This window comes from Argiope bruennichi, chromosome X2 (assembly GCF_947563725.1).
Source record: "Argiope bruennichi chromosome X2, qqArgBrue1.1, whole genome shotgun sequence".
NCBI classification, from domain to species: domain Eukaryota; kingdom Metazoa; phylum Arthropoda; class Arachnida; order Araneae; family Araneidae; genus Argiope; species Argiope bruennichi.
Window position 1 is genome coordinate 127541653 of NC_079163.1, and position 25140 is coordinate 127566792.

The following is a 25140-nucleotide window of genomic DNA, read 5'->3' on the forward strand; positions in this document are numbered from 1 at the left end:
TACACATGAGAAAATCTTTTCATGCTAAATACAAGAATTTATTAAAGTCTGAAAGCAGGAAAGGTTCTAATAAGTTTGATTCCAACCTCAGAAAATTTAGAGGAGAAGCTAAACGTTTATTTGATATTACTGCCTGTAAATGTGTACATTTTAATACTTGCACTTGCATAAAAGAAAGCATAGTACCAGTTATGAAAAAAGAGTTTCTAAACGATCAATGCTCTAAAAAGAAAATGGTTACAGGCAACATTGATGTAGCTACCACAAGTGCTTTGCCGAAGAGAGAATGAAGAAGATGTAAATAACTACAGAGAATAGTTAAGTTTAATCAAGAACGGGTAAAAATTACTAGGGTGCCAGAAAGGGTTATTGACAGAACTGAAGAACAACAGTGTTCCTTAAGAGAGCACACACAAGAAGAGACAGACCAACCAGGTCCATCAAATAGATAAGAAGAGATAAAACTACCAGACCCTTCGAATCTGAACGAAGAGAAAAGCTCTCAAATGCGTATTAAATTGTCATCTGTAGCTTCCATTGCTGACCGTATCGGAATATCAGATAGAGTTGCTGCAGCTATAGCTAGTGCTTCTTTACAGGACTTGGGTGTAATCACAGAAGAAGACAAAACCTATGTAATTGACAGGATGAAAATTAGAGCAGCTAGATCAACAAATCGAAGAATTCTCATTAACGACAATCAATATACTCAGATAACTGAAAATAGAGGATTGTTTTTTGATGGGAGAAAAGACATAACAATTGTTTAAGAAAAGAGAGGTAGTAAGTTGTATAAAAAAATTTATTTCAGAAGTCACGTTTTACTAATAGAGGAACCAAACTCAAAGTTTTTAGGCCATGTAACATCTAAATCTGACACCGGAGAAGACACAGCAGACAGTATACTGGAATTTCTTAAAGATAGAGAACACAACAAACAACTTTTGAACTTTACCGCTGTTGGGTGCGATGGAACCTTTGTAAACACTGGGTATAATAATGGTGTGATTCCTTTGATGGAAAAGGAAATAGGAAGACCTTTACAATGGTTAATCGGTTTGTTCCATTGTAATGAGCTACCATTGTGAAATCTTTTTTGTCATTTAGATGGTAAAACGAAAGGACCCAATGAGTTTAAAGGCGAAATAGGTGAGCGGCTAGAAAACTGTGCTAGCCTTCCTGTGGTTACCTTTTTGCCAATTGAAAATAACTTCCTCTTCTGGAAGACAAAAATGATTTAAGTACAGATCAAAAATATTTATTGAATATGAGTATCGCTGTATCAAGTGGAAATTACTGCTAGATTTATTAGAGATTTATCTTTAAGAAACCCTGGAAAATTTGCTATACTCCAGGTGATTGGCATTAGCCAATCGCTTGCTTTGATTGTATGTGGCAACTGAAAATCTTAAGATTCTGGCTGAGTACATTTTGAAAGTGTATGTGCCTGTGTGGTTTAATATTAAGTTAAAACCAGCATGTACGTATGTTTCCAGACATCTGTTTAATCTTATCTCATATACACGCTATCTCTCTGATGATCTTAAGAACGTTATAGACCCGATTATTCAAAGAAATTGGACTTTGTTGCTCCAGAAAATATCCTTTTATCCATGCGAAGTGATGAACGTAAAATTCAAATAGAACTTGGTTTACAACCTGTTTTAAAAGCAAGAACAGAAAATCGAGACATAGTTAGGAAGTTCAAATTTCCAAAGATAAACTTCGATGCAAAGGATTACATGAACATGATCTCATGATCTAAAATGACTAATAGAGACCCCTTGTTAAAACATGTTTCCAGTGACTCTCTCAAAGAGTTTATACTGAAGGCATCTAAAGTTGAACCAAATAATATAGTGGAATTAGTTATCGACTTTCTCCGGCTTCCTTGTCACCCGCACGCTGTGGAAATAACTGTAAGCCTGGTGACCGAATCGGCCCAGAATGTCTGCAGTTCAGTTGCAAGAGAAGGATACATAAGAGCAAAAATTGAGTCAAGTGTGAATATTCCAAAATTTAATACAAAAACAAACAAACACCCAGTTTAATGTGGCAATGAAGTAGAAGAAAAGATTTTGAACTGTAGCATTTGTAATTATTAAGGATACAAAAGTAAGAAACAAAATTTAACATTCAATATATTTTCTTATTATTATATTTTGTAATTAAGAATGTTTCGAGTTGTAGTGCTTATATATATATTTAAAACCATCTTTTGTAACATCATATCCACGAAAAATTCATAAAATTCTTTTTATTAAAGTTTATAATTTTTCAATTTTTTACAAACTGTAAGTTCTTTGCGGCACCTGAAGATGTTATAGTATTGAAACCAAACTGAAAAAAAAAAAAAATGAACCTGAAAGGCACCTTTTTCTCTCTATTACCAAACTGAAATCGAAAAAATAAATTTAAAGGCCCATTTTAAAATTTGTCAGTTTTTTCAATTTTTTTTTTCAAATTTCAAGGTTTTTGAAGCACCTCAAGATGTTGCAATATTGCAACCAAATTTTCAATTATTCTTTATGAACCTAAAAGGCAACTTTTCCCCATTATTTCCAAACTAAAATCGAAAAAAAAAAAAAAAAAATTTTTTTAAGGCCGTTTTCGTTTCACCATAGTGTGCAACTTTATGGATGATTTAATACAAAATTGAGAAAAACATTCGGTGAAAAAAGAATTTTAAATGTGTCTTCAAGAAAAACTTTTCGTTTACTACTTTTTTTTACATGTACAATTTTGATTACAGCAAAACATATTTCACATCATAGCCGTCATTGTCAGCTATCATCTGAAATTGCAAGACGTCACGTTTCACAACTGACCGAAGTGTGTGTGAACATGACGTCTTGCAAGTTAGAATACTGAGTTGTCAAAACTCGCTAGATGCTTGAAATTCGTAAAGCAAAAAAAAAAAAAAAAAAAAAAAAAAGACTGATAGATTAAAGTCTGCAGATTCAGATGGTCATACAAGATGAAAGGGCCGGCTAATGGCTTCTTATTTTTTTAAAAATGTCTTTCCGTAGCAAACGTAATACAACATATAATGTTCGGAGGAGCCCGGTGCTGCATAAAAATTGTGGATCCAAGACATTGCCATGCAGAGGCAATTTTCCAACAGGGAAGCAAGACATCTGAGATGGGGGACAAGCAAAATTTCTTCAGATTAGTTTCAAAATACCATTTAATAATTAATTCTGTGATAAAATCATTGTAATTAAGTATTTAAGAGCTAATTTAATTATAATCAATTAAAATGATAATTACTCTTTTATAATTAATAATTATTTACAATAATTAGCTATTTGTATGATGTCGAAAAATAAGAATTGCACGACTAAATGACAAAAAATAATAAAAAATTAAGAATCAGTAACCTATTCTCAAATGCCATGTAGGTACCACTCTGATTATGTAAAATAACATTATTATTTAAATTGTATCACAAAATAAAATAATAGCCGAAACAAAAGAAGATAATTATTAACTTATTATTATAGATTGTTGAACAATATATAACGCTAATTCTATTAAATTTATCTTAATTAAATAGATGTTTCATGAAACGAAATCAATCAAATCAAATATTTAAAATTTTCTAAATCAAATTTGTTTTGTTCACCAAAGTATAAATTATAGTTATTACTGCCATTTTTGGTGAGGTATATAAATATTTATTTAAAATAATGTTAAAAATAAAATAATGTTATCAAGAAACATTTTAATAATAATGAAACAATCATAATGTTTAAAATAATGTTATCAATAAAAATAAATTATTTTTTTAAAATTAAAAATAATTTTTGGAAGAATATTACTTCTGATCAATTTCTTATTGGAAAAGTATTTTTAACCCTTTCTAGGGTCGTGGGAAGTATGCTTCCCACCAAATTTATCAATCTTTGTATGAAATTATGTAGATTGGCATAAGTTCTGACAAATCTTTTTAGTAAGTCAGAAACTTAGATGCTTCAGTTCTTTATCTCAGACAAAATGATGTGTCTTGATATGTTACTTAATTATTAATTAACCAAATTAATTAATTAATAAAATTAAATTTATCTAATAAGCTAAATGAATCCCTTTTCTTATTCTAATTTCAAGCCTAAAAATATTTTAACATAATATGACTAGAAAAAAATGGTCCTTTAAAGGGTTAACTAAAGCATCATATTTTTCAATTCTTCAAAAACAAAAAAAAAAAAAAAAACATCCTTATAAATTTTAAGAAATAAGAATTATGTTGAACAACACGGATAGGTATTCATATACTGTAAAATTCATGCGAAACTTAAACATTCTAACTGTTTAAAAATATTTTTCCACAAATTTGACGTGCGTTGACAAGAAACAGTAGAAATTGTTTAGTTTAAAAACATAAACTTCAGTGCTGACATTAAATTATGTAATACAAAAATAGTTTCAATTAAAATTTTTAAACATGAAGAAACTTAAAATTGACTTGAACTATAATTACTCACTTTAGGTTGTCCCTTTCTTTTAACCGAAAAAGTGTGTTCAAGTGTATCTGGAGCAATACACGCTTTAAGCGTTGTTAATATAAATTTTTTTTTTTGCCATTTGTTGTATTTAAGAATCGGAAATTTAGAGCTCTCTGAGAAATTATCGACTTCTTGTCCACTTGATACACTAGTTACTTTTTTAAACGGATCTTTAATAAAAATTTTCAAAACCAGAAAGACTCTTAATGTACTTTTTTAGAAAAATAATTAATATTTATATCTTTATTTTGCAATGATATTTTATATAAAGTTGATTAAAATGATTAAAAAAATTTTAACTGGAAAATTTGAATTTATTGAATTATTATTCTATAATAAATTTATTCAAAAACATGAAATCTGTTCTTGAATTCAAACTTGTCAGCCTTCATTATTTAAATGTAAGGGTTGATTTTCAAGAACTTTTTTCTTGGATCTATTGAAAGCTTGAATTTCTGCAAAAATCCTGAGTTTTTGCTCACTTTTAAGCACTGATTTTTCTCAATGTGGTAAATACTTATATTAATATTCTGTCTGCAGTAAATATAGTTTTAAAATTGATCATCATTTTAACACTTTTATCCATATGCCTTTAAAGCAACTATGTGGGTGAATATATTTTTTGTATTGAAATAAGTGGCAGAAGTGTGAAAAAAATAGCATTCCGATTTCATATTTATAATGTTGAATATGGTACCTGAATAATTTTAGTTTGAATTCATTCAACAAGTTTGGTACGTTCTTGGATATATTCTTTGATTGTGGATAATAGTTTACCATATTATATATATATTTACTTTTTGTTTACCAAATTATAATTGGTAATATTTTATTAGTGAAATAATTATAGCTTAAAAAATTAAATCGCAAAAAATATACTTTAAATTTCAGTAATTTTAACTTCCATTTACGTATTTTACTAACACCACCGTTTGAAGTTGAATTCATATCATTTGTCTGATACAGCGCGTGTTTTCTGGGCAAACCTATATTACAAGAGAGGGGTGGTAGCAATGGTAGCAACTGTCTTTATTTTTACTAGATTGATATTAACCCTTCACCAAACGAGGAGATATCACGAAGAAGTAAAATGTTATAAATAAAAAAATCTTGACATTTATTGCTGCTAAAAAAACTATTGAATAAATAAAATGTTTTTTTAAGTGTTTAGTGAAATGTGAACTAAATATTTGAGAAAACAAGCCGAAAGGCGCTCATTCATTCTCTATATTAGCCTAATGTGCCAATCTTATATAATACTGATATTTTCATTTTCTCTAACAACTTCACTGACAAGAGATCAAAGCAATCGGTGGAAGTAGCAGTCCATGCAATTTTTCCTCCTTCGTGTTGATTTCTTAGCTGACCGACCAAAAAAAAAAAAAAAGTCGGCAAAACGCAATATCTGATTTACTTATCACCATGTCGGTTATTCTGCCAAATGAAATGCAAACGACAGGCCGGATGGACGACAACAGAATCAGATGTCCGACATTCTGCTGACTTAACTGTTGTTAACAGAATAGTCAAATTTGGACAAAACTCCCTATATTTTGCTTATTTGCTATGTAATAACTTTAAGATAGGACAGATTATCATATTTGTTGATATTTAGCACTCTACAATTTTTTCTCTAAACAGTAAAGAGTTTTGGCGACGAAACGCTTTATTTTTCGGTGATGGAAGGAGAAGTGCACAAGCAGTCGAGGCACAAGCAGTCAGGCACAAGCAATTATTCCTCCTCCCTAGCCGCCGTTACTGCTATGCTTTCAGAATCCGGGGAAATTCATTCTTAAATAGTGATGCATATCACTCCTCGGTGAGTGAATATATCGTTAAACCTATTGAAGAAAATAGAAGATACTGCTCTAGATAGAAGATACTCTTAGAAGTAAGATACTGCTGAGTATCCAAATCATACTATCACTTTCAAGGAATGGGGCGGAGCATATAGAATCGAGCGCGGATTGTGAAAATTGATAGTTGTGGTATTCACTGAATCATCCATACGAATGCTTTGTCTGCCCAAGTGTTCCAAGTCCATTCTGAATCGTACTCGCACTGTAGAAAAAACTGTAATGAAAATTGAAATCGTGCGTGAGAATAATGTAGGAATAACTATTGCACAAGTGAAAGTTTCTACCGATAATATCGGAACAAATTCCACAAAATGTTATCTAGAAATCATATCATGACCTACTCAAGGCTACAGAGCGGGCATAAGTGCTGGTTTAAATATTTGGATTTTTGTTATCCTATTCTACCTTTACAGAAATAATTTTCCCTCTTCCAACAAGGGGAAGGGCACGAGGTTGAAAATTGAGTTCGGGATGAGATTTAGTATAATGGTAGTATACATTTAGAATGCTATATTAATCGAGTGCTCGGCAATGGTGACACATTATTAGCATATAAATCATCTTGTATATGGAATGTGTTTTGTTGAATTTTCTGTGTTCCATTTAAATATGTTTTTGAGAAGCAAATTTTGTGCGTTAAAGATGTTTAAGATTTGCAAAAGAGCTGAATTCTTAGACTTGCAGAAGAGTTAAGGGTATAGATTATAGATTCCATGTATAATTGTTTTAAATATGCACTTTTTTTTTTTTAGATAAGCGATATGACTAATGGAAATTAAAATGAGCAACAATGGAGCGTCAAATAATTAATTTTGAGAGATTCATGTATAAATATCTATATGCTGAAAGCATTGGATTTTACATTTAAATTTCGCTCCTTTAAACCCTTATGTTCATTTTGTATAGTATAACATACATACAACTTTATAAAAATATACTACCACTATAAAATAATTTTTAACTTAGTTTTATTAAACACATGACATTTCTAGACGTTTATTTATACTTCAAAAATAAAAAGAAGAATAAAGAAGCTACCTATATACATGTTTTTTTTGCTTTTCTTCAAAAAAGCAATATTGCCATGATAAGGGTTAAAATACTACGACGGTTAAACAATACTTGCAATTAATACTAATTAATTTGTTTCTATGGTCCATATTTTTTTTAATATGCACGATCCAAATGCTTTACATGCATTGACATATTTCTGAATTGGATTTTAATTAGCTATATTTTTTTGTTTATTTATTATGCATTAGATTTTATCTAATAACTGTTAGTTGTATAAAAATAATATTCATTATACAGTATGATTGCTTTTTACTCTAACATCTAGTTTTCTAAATACTTTTTTTGATCTTCAATATTTGATTATAATTTTTTCCCTTGTAATATTTGCCTTTTTATATTTTCACTTATACCAAACATAGAGGAAACATTGTTATCGTCAAAAAATTCGAACTTGAGATTTTGACGAATCTTCATTGTGCAGACTTCCCTAAGTCTGAAAAATACATTTTTGACATGATGCCTGTTACACAAACAGTCAAAAAAACATTTGACTGTCAAACTATTTGACTGTGTGACTACACACAGTCAAAAACACATTTTGGTTGTTTGTGAACACAATAACTCAAAAACGCTTTGCGAATGATGATTAAAATTTGTATATGAAATTATGACCAAATGTTTTGATTCATATGAAGTTTTGAACGAAATCCATTCACAGGAAGTCTGTCTGGCCGGCTGTTTGAGTACAAATGAACTCGATAACTACAAAACACAAAGAGCTAGTTGAATAAAATTTGATGCACATATTTGGCATTTAATATATAGATACTTATTAAATTTTGAACCAACTTCAATAAAGCAATAACTTATGAACGAAATGTTTTAAATCAATGAAATTCAGTTTGTGATTTTATGACTACAGCTGTAGTTTCACGTCAAATTTTGGTGTTAATTGGTAGGTAAAAAGACTTCCAAAATAGATACTCTCGCGATACAATCAGTAAAAATATTAGATTCAATCCAGAGATCTATATTTCGTAACTTCACCAATGTCGTGCAAGGCATTCGCGATCTTATCCAAGGTCCACAATTTTATGTGGAAGAAGGGGGATAAGACCTTTATTGAAGAGTACACGAGAAAGTTTAGAGAAGACCACTTCCGCTGTTTCATATATGTAATGTTAGTTTGAGATTTAAAAATATATATATAATCTTCTTTCTTGTTGTTCTGTAATAGCATGCTTTTCTAAAATGTATTCAGTATGTAATTATATTTATGTACGCTTTTAGAGAAGCTGTGAAAGAAATGAATACTCCAGAAACGCTGAACCTACTAGGAGATGCATATATGAAAATTCAAGAAGTATGATTTATTGCATTAATAATTTTTTTTAAATGTGGTTCTCCAAATTATATATTTTCTGGAACCATTTTTTTATTAGCCTGAAAAAGCAGTTGAGTCTTATGAACAAGCTCTTAAACAGAATCCAAAAGATAGTGATTTAGCAAGCAAAATAGGTACAGCTTTAGTCAAAACGCACAATTATGAAAAGGTGAGTAGCTTGTTTTATGCCTTTTTTGTACACATCTTCATGTTTGTATTTGAATTTATTAAAAAGTGACATTTAAATTTGCAGGGTTAATCTAATTGTAATAATTTTTTTTTAATTGCGCTAAAATAATCTTTTTTATGAAGTTATTTCTAATGGATGGCTATGACAAAACTAAGACATTCAAATTTATATGAGAAATAGATTGGTTGGGTGTTGTTGAGGAAGGAGCCATGCTTGGTCATATTGTCCCAAGCTTATAGTGATGAATAGGATCATAGTGTTAAAATATATGGTGATGTAGTATAAAAATAGGTAAAATTCTAAAAACATTTTGAAATTACTCAAGTTGAAATTTAAACATAATAAAATATATTTTATCAAAACTAAGAATAAACCGTAAAGGAAGATTGCAATTACAAATTATAAAATTTTAGATTTAAAATATATCTAAAACAGCAAGTAAAAGAAAGAATAATCTATTAACAGAGACATAAATGATCTAGATAAAATGCTAAAACACTGTAAAAGTTAACTAGTTAGAATTTTATTTTAAAAATTTACTCAACTTTTTTTAAAATTGAAAATCACAGGAAATAACAAGAAATAAGAAATTTAATTTTGAAAAGAAAAGGTAAACAAATAAAAAGATGTAAGATTGCTGCATGTTTTTATATTTTGCAAGAAGAATATATTTATTTACTTTTTTCCCTTTTACGTTTTGTAGAGGGAGGATATCTATTAACTTCTTGCGAGTCTTCTAAGCCCTCAGACATGTATTATAATGCGTTCTCTTTCGATGCTGAGGAAGAACTCGTCTCGACGTCAGCAACATATTTCTGAGATAGTTGCGTCCTGAAGAGAAAACAGCAATAGATTGCAGCGCAATTCAGCAGAAGAAAGTAATTTAACTTGAGCCAAGGTATTTGGCTTAGTTTTCGGTGTTGACTGCACAGTGAAGACAATATATTTGCAATGAAACTGTGGTGGGAATTTAACGAGATGAGATAATATAAAATTTCGAAATTTTTTCAGCATTAATAATTTTTTTTTTTTAACCGAAGAGGCCTTTCGCATGTATCACATGTTGAAAATTAGTTAAGTCAGATAAAGCAAAGCATCTTCACATACTGGTGCATTAGATAGATTTGGCAAGTTAACTGGACTAGATATTACTATAATGGATTCAGAAGGTTTCAAACTAATACCAGTTGAAATATCAACTAAGACCCATTGCTTGAATATAGTAGTAGATTTTTTAATTTGGTTTTTGGATTTTGTTCAGACAATTTTTATTTCCTCTTCCAGGCTGGAGAATTTTAGGAGAATAAAGTTTGTTCGTCCTTGCGATTAGCACACTTCTCTTTAGCAGTGCAGTTAGTCTTATTATGAACGACTTCTGCACAGCGGGCGAATGCCAGCATCCCAAAGGATACATTATATATATTCTAATAGATAGATGCATATATTCTGCTTTAATGTTCTCCAGCAATATATCGGAACTGAAAGTTAAAACAAGATGTTTAGTGTTCAGAAACTGGCCATCCCTCTGTATAGTAATAAGCCGCACATTCCCGACTTTTTAGCTTTTTAATAATTTCTTCAAATGGAGTATTGATTATTTTACCAAAGGGTATACACTCCTTTAGCATATATTATTGGGTAGGGACTAACTAAAATAGGAATTGTTAACAATAATTTCAGATTTAAAATTAGTTTCACTTGTTTAAAAGATTCAATTCGACAAGCAGATAATCAGATCAAAGTTTCTTTGTGGATTTCATCTCGTCAGTAATTTTAGAAATTGCCATGAAATGATTCTTTAGTATCTGATATTCTTTGAATTAGAAAAAACGTTGGAAATTTCTGTTGAAAGATTGATGCATTGTGTTGCCCCACATAAGGAAGCACGTTCGGATTTGCATGTATGACATTGCTGGAATTTCAGGTTCGACGTGTCCTTTCACCATGGAGCCCAACAAGGAAGGCATCCACTTGCTCTGTACATTTTCAGCCTCGGCACTTTCCTTAATGCTAGCCTGAATTTATACATTCGGTGTCACCCTTAAAGCCAAACCTAAGAGTGTGACTTTTTCGCTTTATCCTTAGTAGATTAACCATTCATATGGCTAATTAACGACCGAATGGATACGCCGAGGACCACAATGCACCACACGTCTAATGACATGCAGGGTCAACATGTTTTTGCTGTCCATGAAAAGCGATAAGGAAACAAAATGGTAACAGCTTCTCCTAGAGAGCTCCCTCTCTTGCCGTCAAAGGATGAAAGAATCCAGCGAAAAGGAGAAATTGAAAGGGAGGTTAAACCAAAAGAGAATAAAAATCCTTGGGAACTTCGGGATTGTGGCATCCGTATCACTCTGACGATACCTACCCCTAAAAGGTATGTGTGAGTGGATCAAACTTTTTGAAGCATTAACCCTTGTTCTGAAAGGTTCAAAGAGAGATTCTTAAAGGAATTAAACAAAAAAAAAATGACCTGGAAGTAACAACGCACTATCTAATAATAACGAAAGTCACGTTTAAAGGTATAATATATTTTACTTTCAGTGTATCATTTGTTACATAAATAAATATTTCACAGGTACCAGAGGTAAAATCACTATGAGTTGTGCAATGACCTGAAAGATTCATAATAAGATTCTAAAGGGGGGGGGAAGAGAGAAATTACTACTAAGACGCAACAAAGAACAGTCAGACAGTAGTGAGAGGCACATTTTAACATGTAATAAATTCTACTTTTAATATATCAGTTGTACAACGTACGATAGGCACAACGTATCTATCGGGCATTTTAGACTGTCAGCGATATACACATCCATCTGAATTAATTGGCGACATTCTCAGATGAACGAGAAAAGCAAATGGTTATTTCCACCACACCTCAAGCGAATGCTTGGTCTCGGGGAGGAATAAAAAGTCCGAATTGAGTCTCCACAGTGCTCACGTTCCGTCACGTTACCAATTCACTTTAATGAAGAAAATAATATTATATCTTTGTATTTATTCAGTTTATGTAAAATATATTTAAGAAATTCTTACTAGATCGAAGAAATATTCGAATAAGGTTACAATAACAAAAAAATATTTCACAAATTGGATTATTTATTTGAAAGAAATTAATATATTTGGTTCCTAAAAAGGAAAGAAATTTTACTCGAAATAAGTGGGTTGATTAATTTCATTAAAAGAATCTATTCACATCTTGGAAAAATTCTTAAATGGGAAAGATAAGTTTATGAAAATGAATATAAAGATATTCCGACAGTACCAAATGGATAGCTTCCTGTCATAGAATAGTGATACAAAATAAATAAATGATGTAATAAAATGACTAATTAAACTAATCAAAGAATTAAGGTTTTTTTTTTTTCGCTTCTCGGTTTTATGAATGTGAAAAGTTTCATGCCATTTTTTTTTTATTTTTTTACTTAAATTGTGCTTTTGACTTTTCGTTCGGCGCAGTATATATCGGATCATCAGCCAGATTAAGTTGATGCATTTTTTTTTTTTTTTCATTTTTAATGCATTGCCAGTTTTCTTACAAAATACTCGCTTGTTTTCTTCTTAGGACTAATCATTATTGCTCTGAAAGAAAAATTATCGAAATTGAATGGATACACTATAGAATAGTTTTTTTATCAGTTGCAGCCATTTAAAGATGATAAATAATTTTAACTGATGATAAACAAGAGGAGTGTTAAATTATTATTATTTGAAGTCATACTGATATTCGCAGCTTTCCTTTCTGTTTTTTCCGAAAATTTTTAGAAAAGAATTGAGAATTGACTCAGTTCATGAGAACTGCAGTTTTCTTGTAAGTCATTTATCAATCTATTTTTCACTGTATAGCAAAGTTGTCTTTTTGGCTACAAAACTGATATGATCATTGTCGCTTCGACAGTACTTTATACTTGTTCCCATTTCTAAGAATTCGGTTTCCTTTTTTGGATCCATATTTTAGTTTAATTTCATATTTAAAAATTGATTTTTATTTCCCTGAAAGCAACAGAACCTATTTCCATTCTTAATTATTGTCAAGCAATTACTAGGGTTGACATAGTTTAATCTCTCAAATGCCTTAACTATATTCAGATGTTGTTGATTCCTAACTGAATGTTTTATAAGTTTTATTATTTCTAATCAAATATTCGCTTGTGTTTTGAAGTATTAACTGTCGTATTATTAATTCGCAACCTCCAAGTTAAATTGTTTTCAGGATTTTCTTTGAATTTTAATCTCTTCAGGCATTTGGAATATTTTCAAGTGTATATCGCATCCAAAATTGCTGCATTTATTTTCTCCTTTACTTTAAAATAGTGTAACTCATTCTTTCTCTGATGTAGTTTCTATATAACTGTTTTATTGAATGAAAAAACAAATCAGTTCTAATTTATGTTTTGAATGACCTTCCGAAATGACACTTAACTCATGTGTGAAAGAGTGGAGATATTTAAAGGTCCGAAATTGTATTTCTGTTGCTTACCTTATAGACATATTCCAATTCATTACTGATTTTTTTTTCAGGCTGTAACTTACTATAAAGCAGCTATTAAGAGTGGTGGACAAGAAAATTTAAGGTAAAATGAATGTAATTTAATTAAAGTATCAGTTTTATTGAATTGCCAGTCAAAAATTTAAAGAAACGTATTTTTATTAAAAAACTTTGTAGGTTTGATTTGTGTTCCTTATTGTGTGTGATAAAGCGCTACAAAGAAGCTGAGGAGCTGATTAATGCTGCTCTCGAGAGTGGCCGTGGAGGTTTGTTTTTTATTCCACTTAATCACTATTTTTACCTTTATGTTTGTTTCCATGAACCAATAGAATTTCTTATTGTGGTGAGATGGGATGAAAGATAATTTTCAAAGTCAGGTTTTAGAAGACGTTGAAAAATGTATACCTTATTAGAGAATTGTGGAGTGTGAGAGTGTGTGGAATTATTAGAATTTGAAGTCAAGTCCTACTACAAGATCTTAATTAATGTTAACTATAACTTCTGCAACTACACTGAGGTGACACAAGTCATGGAATACCTCTTAATAACTTGTTGAACCTCCTTTTGCCCGGCGAAGTGCAGTAACTCGACGTGGTCGACCTGTTGAAATAGTAAACCATGCTACCTCAATAGACTCCCATAATTGTGAAAGTATTGCCGGTGCAGGATTTTGTGCACGAATTAAACTCTGGATTACGTCCTATAAATGTTCGATGGAATTCATGGTGGGCGAACTAGATGATCAAATCATTCGCTGAAATTGCACAGGATGTTCTTAACATCAATCAGCTGTACCCCGATGAAATGGCGCATTGTCATCCATAAAAAAAATCCATCACTGAACATGAAGTCCATGAATGGCTGCAAATGATCTCCAAGTAAATGAACATAACCATTTTCAGTCAATGATCGATTCATTTAGACCAGAGGACCCAGTCTATTTCATTCAAAAACGGTCCACGCTATTATGGAGCCGCCACCAGCTTGCACAATACCTTGTAGACAAATTGGGTTCATTGTTTCGTGGGGTCTGCTCTACACTTGAACCCTGCCAGCAGCTCTTACCAACTAAAATTGTGACTCATCTGACTAAGCCACGGTTTTCGAATCGTCTAGGTCCAACCGATATAGTCACGATCCGAGGAGAGGTGCTACAGGCGTTGTCGTGCCATTAATAAAGGTACTCGAATGGGTCTTCTGCTACTATAGCCCGTTAAAGCCAAATTTCATCGCATTGTCCTAACATAACGTCCTTTGTATGTCCCACATTGATTCCTGCGGTTATTTCACTCTGTGTTGCCTGTCTGTTAAACAGACAATTCTATGCTATGCTTCTATGCTGTCTCGGTCATTAAGTGTAAACGGTTGGCCGTTTTCCATGGTGGGAGGTTGTTGGATATTCTCGGGACACTCTTGACACTATGGATCTCGGATATGGATCCCCAACGATTTCTGAAATGGAATGTCCCATGCGTCTAGCTCCAACTATCACTCCGCGTTCAAAGTCGTGCTGCCATAATCACATCAGAAACCTTTTCACATGAATCACTTGAGTACAAATGAAAGCCCTGCCAATACCCTGCTCATTTATACATTTTGCACGCGATACTACTGCTATGTGCGTATTTGCATATTGCTATCCCATGACTTGTCATCTAGAGTATTTCATTAGCTGCACATAATATTTATTAAAAATTTTCAGGAAAGGAATTAAACTACATTACTTGGTTAGATTAAACTACATTATCGGGTACATTTCTTAGCATTATTTATTATTTTTTAATTAGATATGATATACGTATGTTATCTGGCAAGTCTTTTTATTTTTGTGCAAAGTCAGTTAAAATCCATCATGGATATACTGATAGCGTTAAGATTTTTTTTTTTAGTAAAAATATTGCGTTTAGCGATGACTTGTGATCTTAGGTCGAAACCATATGAAGAACAATTATTTTTTATCGTCTTTAAGAAAACTATTAGACAGCTCTTGGCAAACGTAATAAAGTTACTTCCCTAAGCCAGAATTGTTGTAAATAGACTTTGGCTGCAATGTCAAAGCTGAAGCAGTTTTTTCGAATAACTTGTAACAAGGTGTTGAGTAACTTGTTGAAGATGTTGTTAAAGTGTAACAAGATGTTGTTTTTGTTTTATAAATTGCTTTTCTTTATATGAGACAAAAAGATGGTATATCAGCAACTGGTATGGGATCGATTTAAAGTAGAAGTATAGCATACTTCTACTCTAATGGGAAACATTTTTTACTATCATAACACAATATATATATTAATATCACAGCAACATAGGGCCTTTCATATAAAGACACCAGATTTAATATGCACCAGAAAGTATAATGTTGTGTGGAAAGTTGAAAAGTGAGGTGCCATCTCATATATCGTCCTTGCTTTCTAACCATGGATTATATTATTCACCCACACTGTTGGCTCTATCATACTGAAAATATTATTTTCAATATTACGTCCTTCTTTGAATATTTTTTTCTGTATTATTAATACGAGAGTATATAGACATCGATTAATTGTTTTGCTAACAAACTCTGAAAATCCTTGTTATTCCCTTCCTGATTTCAAATGTAGGTAACGATTTAGAAGTGGAGTCATGATGAATGTGTATTTGAGATTAAGTATTACAATAATCTGCTTTGTTTTTTAGGTTTAGTGTGAGTAGTCTCATGTCATTTGATAAAATGCCTATATTGTTCTGATGTGGAAATTCGGAGAGTGTCAGTACACATATCGTTCTTGCGTTTGATAATGAATTAGAATAACGACGTTTGTACCTAATATCTCTTGTTTAGCTTCAAAAGGAACGTTATTCTAACAAATCAAATGATAGCCAAATGCCACTTAGTCACCTTGCGCACTATTTCAACGTACATATTTTCTTATAACCATATAAATTATATCAGGTATACGTCGATCTGCTTGTTAAGTAATTGTCTGAAAACTGTCACAATCAGGATTTTTACTTTTGGTATTGGGGAAGCTTTGGATTTGGGGGAATTTGAAAAAATTTAATTTAAGCATAATTAATACACGAAAAATGTTAAAAAAGTAAAGAGTATTTCATGCTATTTTTCAGCTCTCTTATTGATTTTTTGCATATATATGTAAACGAATTAAAGACCTTTTTCTTTGTAGCTGATAATCTCAATTGGTTAGCTATGGAATCCAAATATTTGTGCCTCTTATCCGAAGTTTATTCCAAAATGGAAATGGAAGATCAGGCTATGAGTACACTTCAAAAAGCATGGGGTGTCCAAACTCGGTAATTTAAAATTATAAATAATTAATTTGTTAACAATCTTTACATGTGTATAATACTGCAAGAAACAAATTCTCGACTTTAGTGGGGAAATTTCATATTTATCATGAAATTTAAAATTAATAAAACAATAGATTTTGCGGAAGATTTTCTACATTATAGTTTTTTTTAAAATTCATTAATTTTATTTAAATTTTAAAGGTTAAAATATAAAATCACTTCTGAATTTTTATTTTATTTAAATTATAATTTAATTATTTATTTTAAAATGGGAATTCGAAATGGAATCTCTAATTATTTGGCAATATATCAAATTTTTGCATTGTCGAAAAAGCAAGGCTGAATTTGTTTACCGCCTCATAATTTGCTCGACCATACTTCTGATCGAATTTGTTTCTTTGATGACTTAGTATAAAGATCTTTAGATATTTAGATGATTTTTTGGTACTTATTTTGTATCATTTAATACCTAAGTTAACCAGCATTAGGAATCAGAGAAACAGCCAGTTACTGTTTGTAGCATCTAAAGTAATCTAAATTATAGGATAAGATGATTTACTGCCCTTTCCGAATAATTCGCCGTATCTTGTAATTTGAAAAATTAATTTTTAAGATGAAATTTCATTATATGTTGCATTCTGAATTCTCATTAGCACAGTTGTCCAATTGCAAACTTATTTTCAAAAACATCTTTCTAGATAAGTTATGTACTAAGCCTTTTTTCAATTCTATAACCTTTTGAAGGAAATCCGAAGCGAAAAGGAAAATTTATTTTAAATTCAAATTAATGTTAAAGATAATGTTGAAGATCTTTCGTTTTTTATTTTTATTATAGAGTGTTAAGAAAAGTTCATATGGAACAAGCAGATGCTGATGAACACCGGAAAAAAGCCAAAGAGTTAGTTACAAATTTTATATTTAAGATTTTTTCTTGTTTATTAGAAAGAAAAAACATGACTGATTATTTATATTCATTTCAGGATTTGTTGCCAGTTAGCAATTCATGCATCAAGAAAAAAAGACTATGGTAGTGCCGTACAATTTTACAGGGAAGCTCTTACCTTTGATGAAAGTGATACAGAGGTATTTGGTTTTTTATAATTTTTATATTGAATGTTTTCGTCAATAGTTTTCAATATTTGAAACAAATAACATGAAGCGTAGCTTTAATTCTTGTGTAATTTTTTGACGGTTATTTTTTTTTTTGTGTGCTAAACGCATTAAGTATTCATTTAGAAAAGTAAATACACATTCAGGATTTTTTGGGGAATATCTATTGTTTCTAATAATTGTTTTTTGTTTAGACTTATTCAGTAATTTAGGTGATCCCTTTGTTTTTTAATTGGAAATTGCCCTTCCTACTTTTGACTTATTTTATTGTTTAAAATGTCATCCAAATTTGATAGATTCTTTTTAGTTTTAATTTTTGTAATTCGCTTTAATGTTCTAATGATTATTTGCTCGAAATTTGCAGGACTTTAACTGTCGTACTATTTTTGACGGTTTTCGTAATTTCAATGTGCAATATTTTTTGTGGCAATTTTTATAGTTTATTATTTTTTTAAAAAGCTAAAGAGCGCATATTTTAGTTTACATACAAATTAATTTATTGTCAATTTTTCAACATATTAAATGATGTTACGAATGTTATAAAATATTTTAATATTAAGCGTAATATAATTTTGACTAAAGCATCAGTAAAAATGTAATACGTCCTTTCATAAAATTCTTTTAAATTTGTAATTGTATTCATATTCAGTCTTTAATTTTTTTTTCCTTTTCACTTCTGAACGATAGTATTTATAAAATTTACAATTACTTAGAATCAGCAGATGTAGAGATTGGAAAAGGCACATATGATTTGATTTTTTTCATCTGGCAAAAAAAAAAAAAAAAAAAAAAAAAACGAAAAAGGAATTGTACTTTGATTTCAGATCTTTGAAAAATTAAATGAAGAATGTTTTTATCCTTATGAAGCAAATAAGTCTGTATGAAAATTCATCTAATTTTTTTCGAAATATATTTATAACTGTTTTTAACTGATTCATTTAAGATTCTTCTCGCTTTGGCAAGATTGCATATTGAATCACATGATATAGACGCTGCTCGTCAGTATTGTGCAACCGTTTTAAGTAAGGACAGTGAAAATGTACCTGCAGCTGTTGTAAGTTTTTCATTTTAATTTACTTAATTTTTAATTAACCTTTTTAATTTATCAAATTTAATTAGCAAGCAATAGGTTTTCTTTATCTTACTTATTCTGTTTTATAAGTTTGAGCGTTTTTTAATGCCCATCTTATTAATAGTATTGTTGATATTTATATTAATTGTAAATACTGTTTGGAATATACAATAATTATGGACTCTAAAACTGTTTTAACGTTTTTCTTTATAATAACTTTTTTATCTATTTATTGTAAATTTACTTAAATTATATACGTCTGCAAGATTGTCCCTGTCCGATTTCTTTCTTTCTTTCTTTTTTTTTTTTTTTTGTAACATAAATTTACCTAAATTATGTATGTGAATAAGAACCCATTCAAAGTTGTGGAATTAAGGATTATTACTAGTATAGTTCTGTTTAAAGTTTCTGTTCCAAAAAGATAAAATGTATTAGTATTCAAGCAAGTATTTTTTTCTACTTCAGTAGTATGTTGTATTTACGTTATGTATTTGAGTTAAAATTTTCCATATTTATTATAATCTTTTCCATATTCTTATATATTTATAGATAATAGTTTGTTACAAACTCTGACAGATTTTAGACATTCCATGATATACTGTCTTTATTGAGATCTGATAATAAACAATAATTTGACAACGAAAATAGAGGAAATATGAAGATTTTGAAATCACTGTCTCATGCTACTTTTAGAAACGTTCTTAGGTTTATTATAAAGTAAAGCAAGTTAACTAAGAATAATATTAATTAAATAAGTAACATAATTATTGAGTTATTTAATTAAAAAAATTATGTAAAATTGATGTGAAATAATTTTTTAATTTGAAAAAGCTCAGAAAGAATTGGAAACATTCTCACATTCACATTTTACGCCTTTTTGTATTTTTCCAAGGCATCTTGTTTTTATTAACTGGTTTGTGAGCGTATCAATAAATGGTCGTAGTATGACCTAAAATATTGGCACTGTCATGGTAGAATATTAGAAATAAAACATTTCAGTAAAGATAATTCAATAAATTTAAGATGCAGCCTTTTTTTCTTGTCACCTGCTGCAACATACAGTTTTTATTCGTTTATGAGCAGAGTATGCTTGAGTGTCGTTGAATGATAAGACTAAATGAAAGTGTCGGTATAAATAAATAATGTGAATTATAACTCATTTTTGTTACTTTTTTAAGGCTGATTTGTCACCTTTCAAGATATTTTAAGAATGGTGTGCTTTCATTTTCTTTTATTTTGAATTTTTTTCAACATTTAAAAATTTATTTATTTAGATGTTGGCTGATATGATGTTTGAAGCTGGCGATCTGCAATCAGCTAAATTTCAGTTTCAAAAGTTATTAGATATTAAACCAGGTAATCGTTTTTGAAATCTAAGTAGTTTATGGATTTGTTAACTGTTTTGTAGCGTATGTCTTTGTTGTATGCATATGGTGGCAAACATTACATGATATGTTCTGCTAACCTGAACTTGATATGTTCTTAAAGTTAACCTGAACTGTAACCATTTTAATGAAAGCAATAAAGTAGGAACTGGGCTTTTCTAAAGAAAGAATAATGTATCTAAATCCATCTTTGTAATACATTTTGATGGAAAAAAAAGGAGAGAGAGAGAGAGAGATATTAAATGTATGCATAACATCAGAATGAAACAATAAATATAAAAGCCTCAAATAATATGTTAAAAAAATTAATGTTAATTCAAATGCTGCTCAGTATGACTATAATTTTGTTGTAATAGCTCTGTATGCTACACAGCATTTCTACTGCAGGTTGGAGTATATTATCATTCATTTGTTTGATTTGAAATATTGTTTATTCTTCTAAATTTGAAATATCGTGGACATGTACCAGCCCCTTCCATTCGTGTTAATTTTGAGAGAGAAACCAATTTGTGTTGTCAGATATCTCATCTAGAGGAAACAAGTTTTGTTCAATAAGGCTTTTATAGGGACAAAATTTTCTAATATTTCCTCTGGTATTTTTCACACTTTTGAATAAAAAATAGCCATTAAAAGTAATATCATTTATGTATTAAGGATACGCTGCTGTTGTATAATGGCAGTTGCAACTTCGTCATGTTGCTGCTTGCTCACTTTGCTTCCCTAGCCTTGTTGCACTGGTAGAGATCCAGCAGACTGAAGTTGTTCAGTCATTTTATGCTCTTATGTGCTCTTTATAGCAATTTTAACCAGGTAGATTTCTTTTCTTTTATGTCTTTTTTACGAACTTTTCCATTATCTTTATAATCGCACCACACGGAATGTAATTTTTCAAATCTATTCATTTTCCATTTCAAACTAGATCCAAATTTCCCCTGAAGGTTTTGAAGGTTCCCCTGAAGGTACTTTTTTTTAGAAATTGATGCCCCATGCTTTGCAGAATTAGGTACAGCACATGTGTACCTAATTTTGTTACGTTTCGCTTAGTAGATTATCAAATAGAGGATCCAGAATATTTCAGATTATTTTGGTCACCCTGTATATATGAGAATCTTACATCATATTAGAGAAGTTCATAAATTTGCAGTAATTAATTTAACGTATTTCTATTTGTATGACGCAATAATATAAATTATTTACTGATACTTTTATAATGAAACATTTTGCAGAGATCCTATCCTGTAAAATGCTAATAACTGCGGACATATTTATTATGTATAATTAATATTTTTTTAAAAAAAATGATCTTACTCTAATAGTAACAGTGTGAGGAGGGGGAAGAAGGAGAATTTGGTCTTTAAAAATTATTCATGCACAGATGTTTTGCTACATTTTTTTTAAATGGGCTTCTTCAAATGTCATTTAAAAGTGATATTAATTCGGGAAAATCATTTTTAGGTTTGCTTAGCAAGAATATTTTAGATATGCTTAGTAAGAATTTTTATCACGTAATGTACGAATGCTGGACCTATATATATGATTCATTTATATTTTTTTCTTTGTAGATTTCTATGAAGCAATTGCTAGGTATATAGAAGTTGTCCGTAGATTGGGAAAACTGGAGTACGCTGAAATGTGTTTAAAGAAAGCAGAAGCGATTTCTAGCAACTTAAATATCGATCCTGGTTATTATTATTGTAAAGGTCTCTATGAATGGTAAGTTGTGAAAAATATTCTTTTTCAATAAATTTTTAACTCTTATTTTATTAATATCTATCCATATTATAACTATTTTTTTGTATTTTATAATTAGGTATACAGGGAATACTTCAGATGCATTAAAATGTTTCAATAAAACACGCAGCATTCCTTTGTGGGGACAAATATCTTTGTGTCACATGATTGAAATTTGTATTAATCCTGAAAATGAAAATTTTGCTGGAGAAAATGTTGACATGGATGGCGATTTAATGTAAGATACATTTCTGCATAGGCATAGACATTTTAAAAAATTGATGTAATCTTTAAGTTTTTTTTTACATTGGAATAGAAATTTTTTAAAAAAGAAGAAAGCAACAATTGTATTTTTTTGACATAATAGTAATTAGTTAAATACAAAACCTTAAAAAAAAAAAAAAAAAAAAAAACTTTTAAATTTTTGGATTCTATATGCATCTATGCGTTTCTAGAGTAACAGTGTCATGTGTTACAAAGAATATCTGCATTGGAGCCTATAATTTTATTTCTTGGTAATATTTGTAATTTTAAATAAAATTCTAAGTTTTTTGAGAAAATTCGAGATATAAAAAACGGTGTTTTATATTAAATAAAATGTATTTCTTTATGCGATACTGTTATTCTATATCTGTACAATCTTTCACTGTTGCATTTAGAAATATATGTTTTAGATCCCCAACAACTTTTAAAAAGTCTGGTAATTAATATTACTGAGTTACATTTTACTTGAATTAGATTTTTCATAAATGAGTCGAAAGATTTTAAATAAGAGATGTATGCATATATATCTGAAACATTCTATGTTTGTCGTAGTTTTGATATAGTCTTATTTAAAAATTACTTAATTTTGCTATTCATTCTTCATCCTCAATGTGTACATTTTTTTTTTTTATTTGAACATAGAATGAAAGAGAAAGCGAATTCACAAGAAGGAAATATACGTACTGCAGAAAAGTTACTTTTGGTAAATAAATCTCGATTTTTTTTAAAATTGCTTTCAATGAAGTAAATTAAGGTGAAATTTTTTATAAAAATTAATTTGATATTTATGCTTTCTATAATATACTTAAAATTATCCTTATGCATTGATTTTATTGACTCGGTTATTCGTGGTCGACATCTTAAAACTTTAAAATTTTCATTTAGAAGTTAAAAAAGAATCGTTGCACCACCAAAAATCAAAAGCAAATTACCGCTTTTATTGATAAAAAGCGGCAATTTGCTTTGGAAAAATTAACGCTTCTCCACTTTGGAGAAGCGTTATGGAGAAATTACTGTTTATTAAGTTGTATGTGTGGGTTCCCTTACTGTAAACAAATATTTTTCAAAAGTGTTAATATTATTTGCTTTTTTGTGTTCATTTTGGGGATTTTCAGCATAATTTACTTATTCTCAGTTGGCATGCTCCACAGGTAATCAAGAGTTTACTGCATTTTTTAAAAAAAATTCATTTGATTGATTTATTTAAATTGGGAAAGATAATCATAATAGATCATAAAAGATTATTTGAGATTTTACCGTTGAAGCAGAAATAAAATATGCGAGGGCTTTTAAATTAGTGAAAGAGAAAAGTTATTTAATAGACTGTATTCTTTATGTTTCTTTTTTCTTTTAAATTATGCTGTTTGTAGTTTTGCTAACAGTTTTATATAATTCTTCAGCATCATTTTTGTTAACTTTTAATTGATTGAGATTTGAAAATTTACGTCATTGTTTAATATTTAATTTTCTTGCCGATTGAAATCTACTAATTTGGAGAACTTTCATTGAAGAATCCTGTAAACTCCTTTTCTGAAGGACGCAATAATTTTTTATGTAAGAACTAAAAGTATTTTTCTTGTGAAACTTTACTTATAAATATTGGTTTGAAAAGGAATACTAAAAGCAGTGAGTTTTTTTATTGATTTCTTATATAAACGTTATTTTCCAAGTAATGTTATAAAATGAACTGCTTTTTATGATTTACGATGAGAATAATTTTTTTCATTGTATTTCTCTGTAACATTTTAGATAGGAAATAATATGAATTTGAAAATTATCAAGAATTTATTTTTAGGAGTTGAAATCCAAATATGGTGCGAATTTGAATACTCGAATTTTCAGCAATTTAATTCGACTTGCTAAGCGAACGAAATTAGAGGCAGAAGCGGCTTTAAATGATTTCATTGAAATTCTAACAGATGAAAGATATGTAAGTATGAGTATTTTAAATGTATGGTAAAATTTAATCTTATACTTTTTCATAAGCAGTATAATTTTGTAGCTGATAGTCCAATTTATTGATTTTTTTTTCGAAAAAGGAGCTTACCCGTAAAACAGCATTTCTTTTTTCAATGAATCAAGAAAAAAGGATCAGAGTGATATATCTCATACGGATATACAAGTGGTTATCAAAATAATGGAAACACCTGTGAATAAAAGTGACATTTTTGAATGCGCTTCGTAAGCATTAAAATATAATAATAGCTACCATTTTTTCTTATAAATAGCAGTGTATATATTCTGATACTAAGTGCTAGCTTTATAGAAGTTCTGTAAATCTTGATTTTTTTTTTTTTTTTTCAAAAGCGTAAAATGTCGGACCTTTCAGATTTTGAAACTGGCCAAACTATAGAAGCCCGTGTAGCTGGAGCAAGTGTGATCGAAACCTCGCAACTTTTAGGCTTTTCTAGAGGTACGGTGTCTAAAATCATGACAGCATCATACAGCGTGGCAAGACAAGCTCGGCAAAGCAAAATAGTGGGCGGAAAGAGAAGCTCAGTGAAAGATGTATTGAACGGGTATTGAAGCGGATTGTAATGTCTGAAAAGCAAACAGCCAAAAAAGTGGAAAGTGAACAGAAAAAGTGACCGCGGAGCTCAATCCCTATCTGGTTTCTCCAGTGTCAGTGATTACAGTTAGAAGACATTTTCATAAACAGAACATTTATGGCAGAGCAGCAATTCCCAAGCCACTTCTCGCAGATGTTAATGGTAAACGTCGTTTACAGTGGTGTCACACTCACAAGACCTGGTCGATTGATGAGTGGAAGAACGTAACATCGTCTGACGAATCGAGTTTCACACATTACCCTACAACAGGGCGGGTGCACGTTTGGAGATGCACAAGCGTAT

General features: G+C 30.1%; 1 protein-coding gene across 2 annotated transcripts in view; it reads left to right on the forward strand.

The window, feature by feature from the left end:
• The window catches only part of LOC129960837 (tetratricopeptide repeat protein 21B-like), a 98844-nt gene that overhangs the window by 45870 nt on the left and 27834 nt on the right, over nt 1-25140 (forward strand). For both annotated transcript variants that reach the window (XM_056074506.1, XM_056074507.1), the window contains exons 19-31: nt 8669-8741; nt 8821-8931; nt 13477-13529; nt 13622-13710; nt 16603-16729; nt 17562-17624; nt 17707-17809; nt 18780-18890; nt 20183-20264; nt 21856-22006; nt 22104-22262; nt 22931-22991; nt 24084-24218. In XM_056074506.1, the coding sequence (XP_055930481.1) occupies nt 8669-8741; nt 8821-8931; nt 13477-13529; nt 13622-13710; nt 16603-16729; nt 17562-17624; nt 17707-17809; nt 18780-18890; nt 20183-20264; nt 21856-22006; nt 22104-22262; nt 22931-22991; nt 24084-24218 (1318 nt within the window). The remainder of the gene's footprint in view (nt 1-8668; nt 8742-8820; nt 8932-13476; nt 13530-13621; nt 13711-16602; nt 16730-17561; nt 17625-17706; nt 17810-18779; nt 18891-20182; nt 20265-21855; nt 22007-22103; nt 22263-22930; nt 22992-24083; nt 24219-25140) is intronic.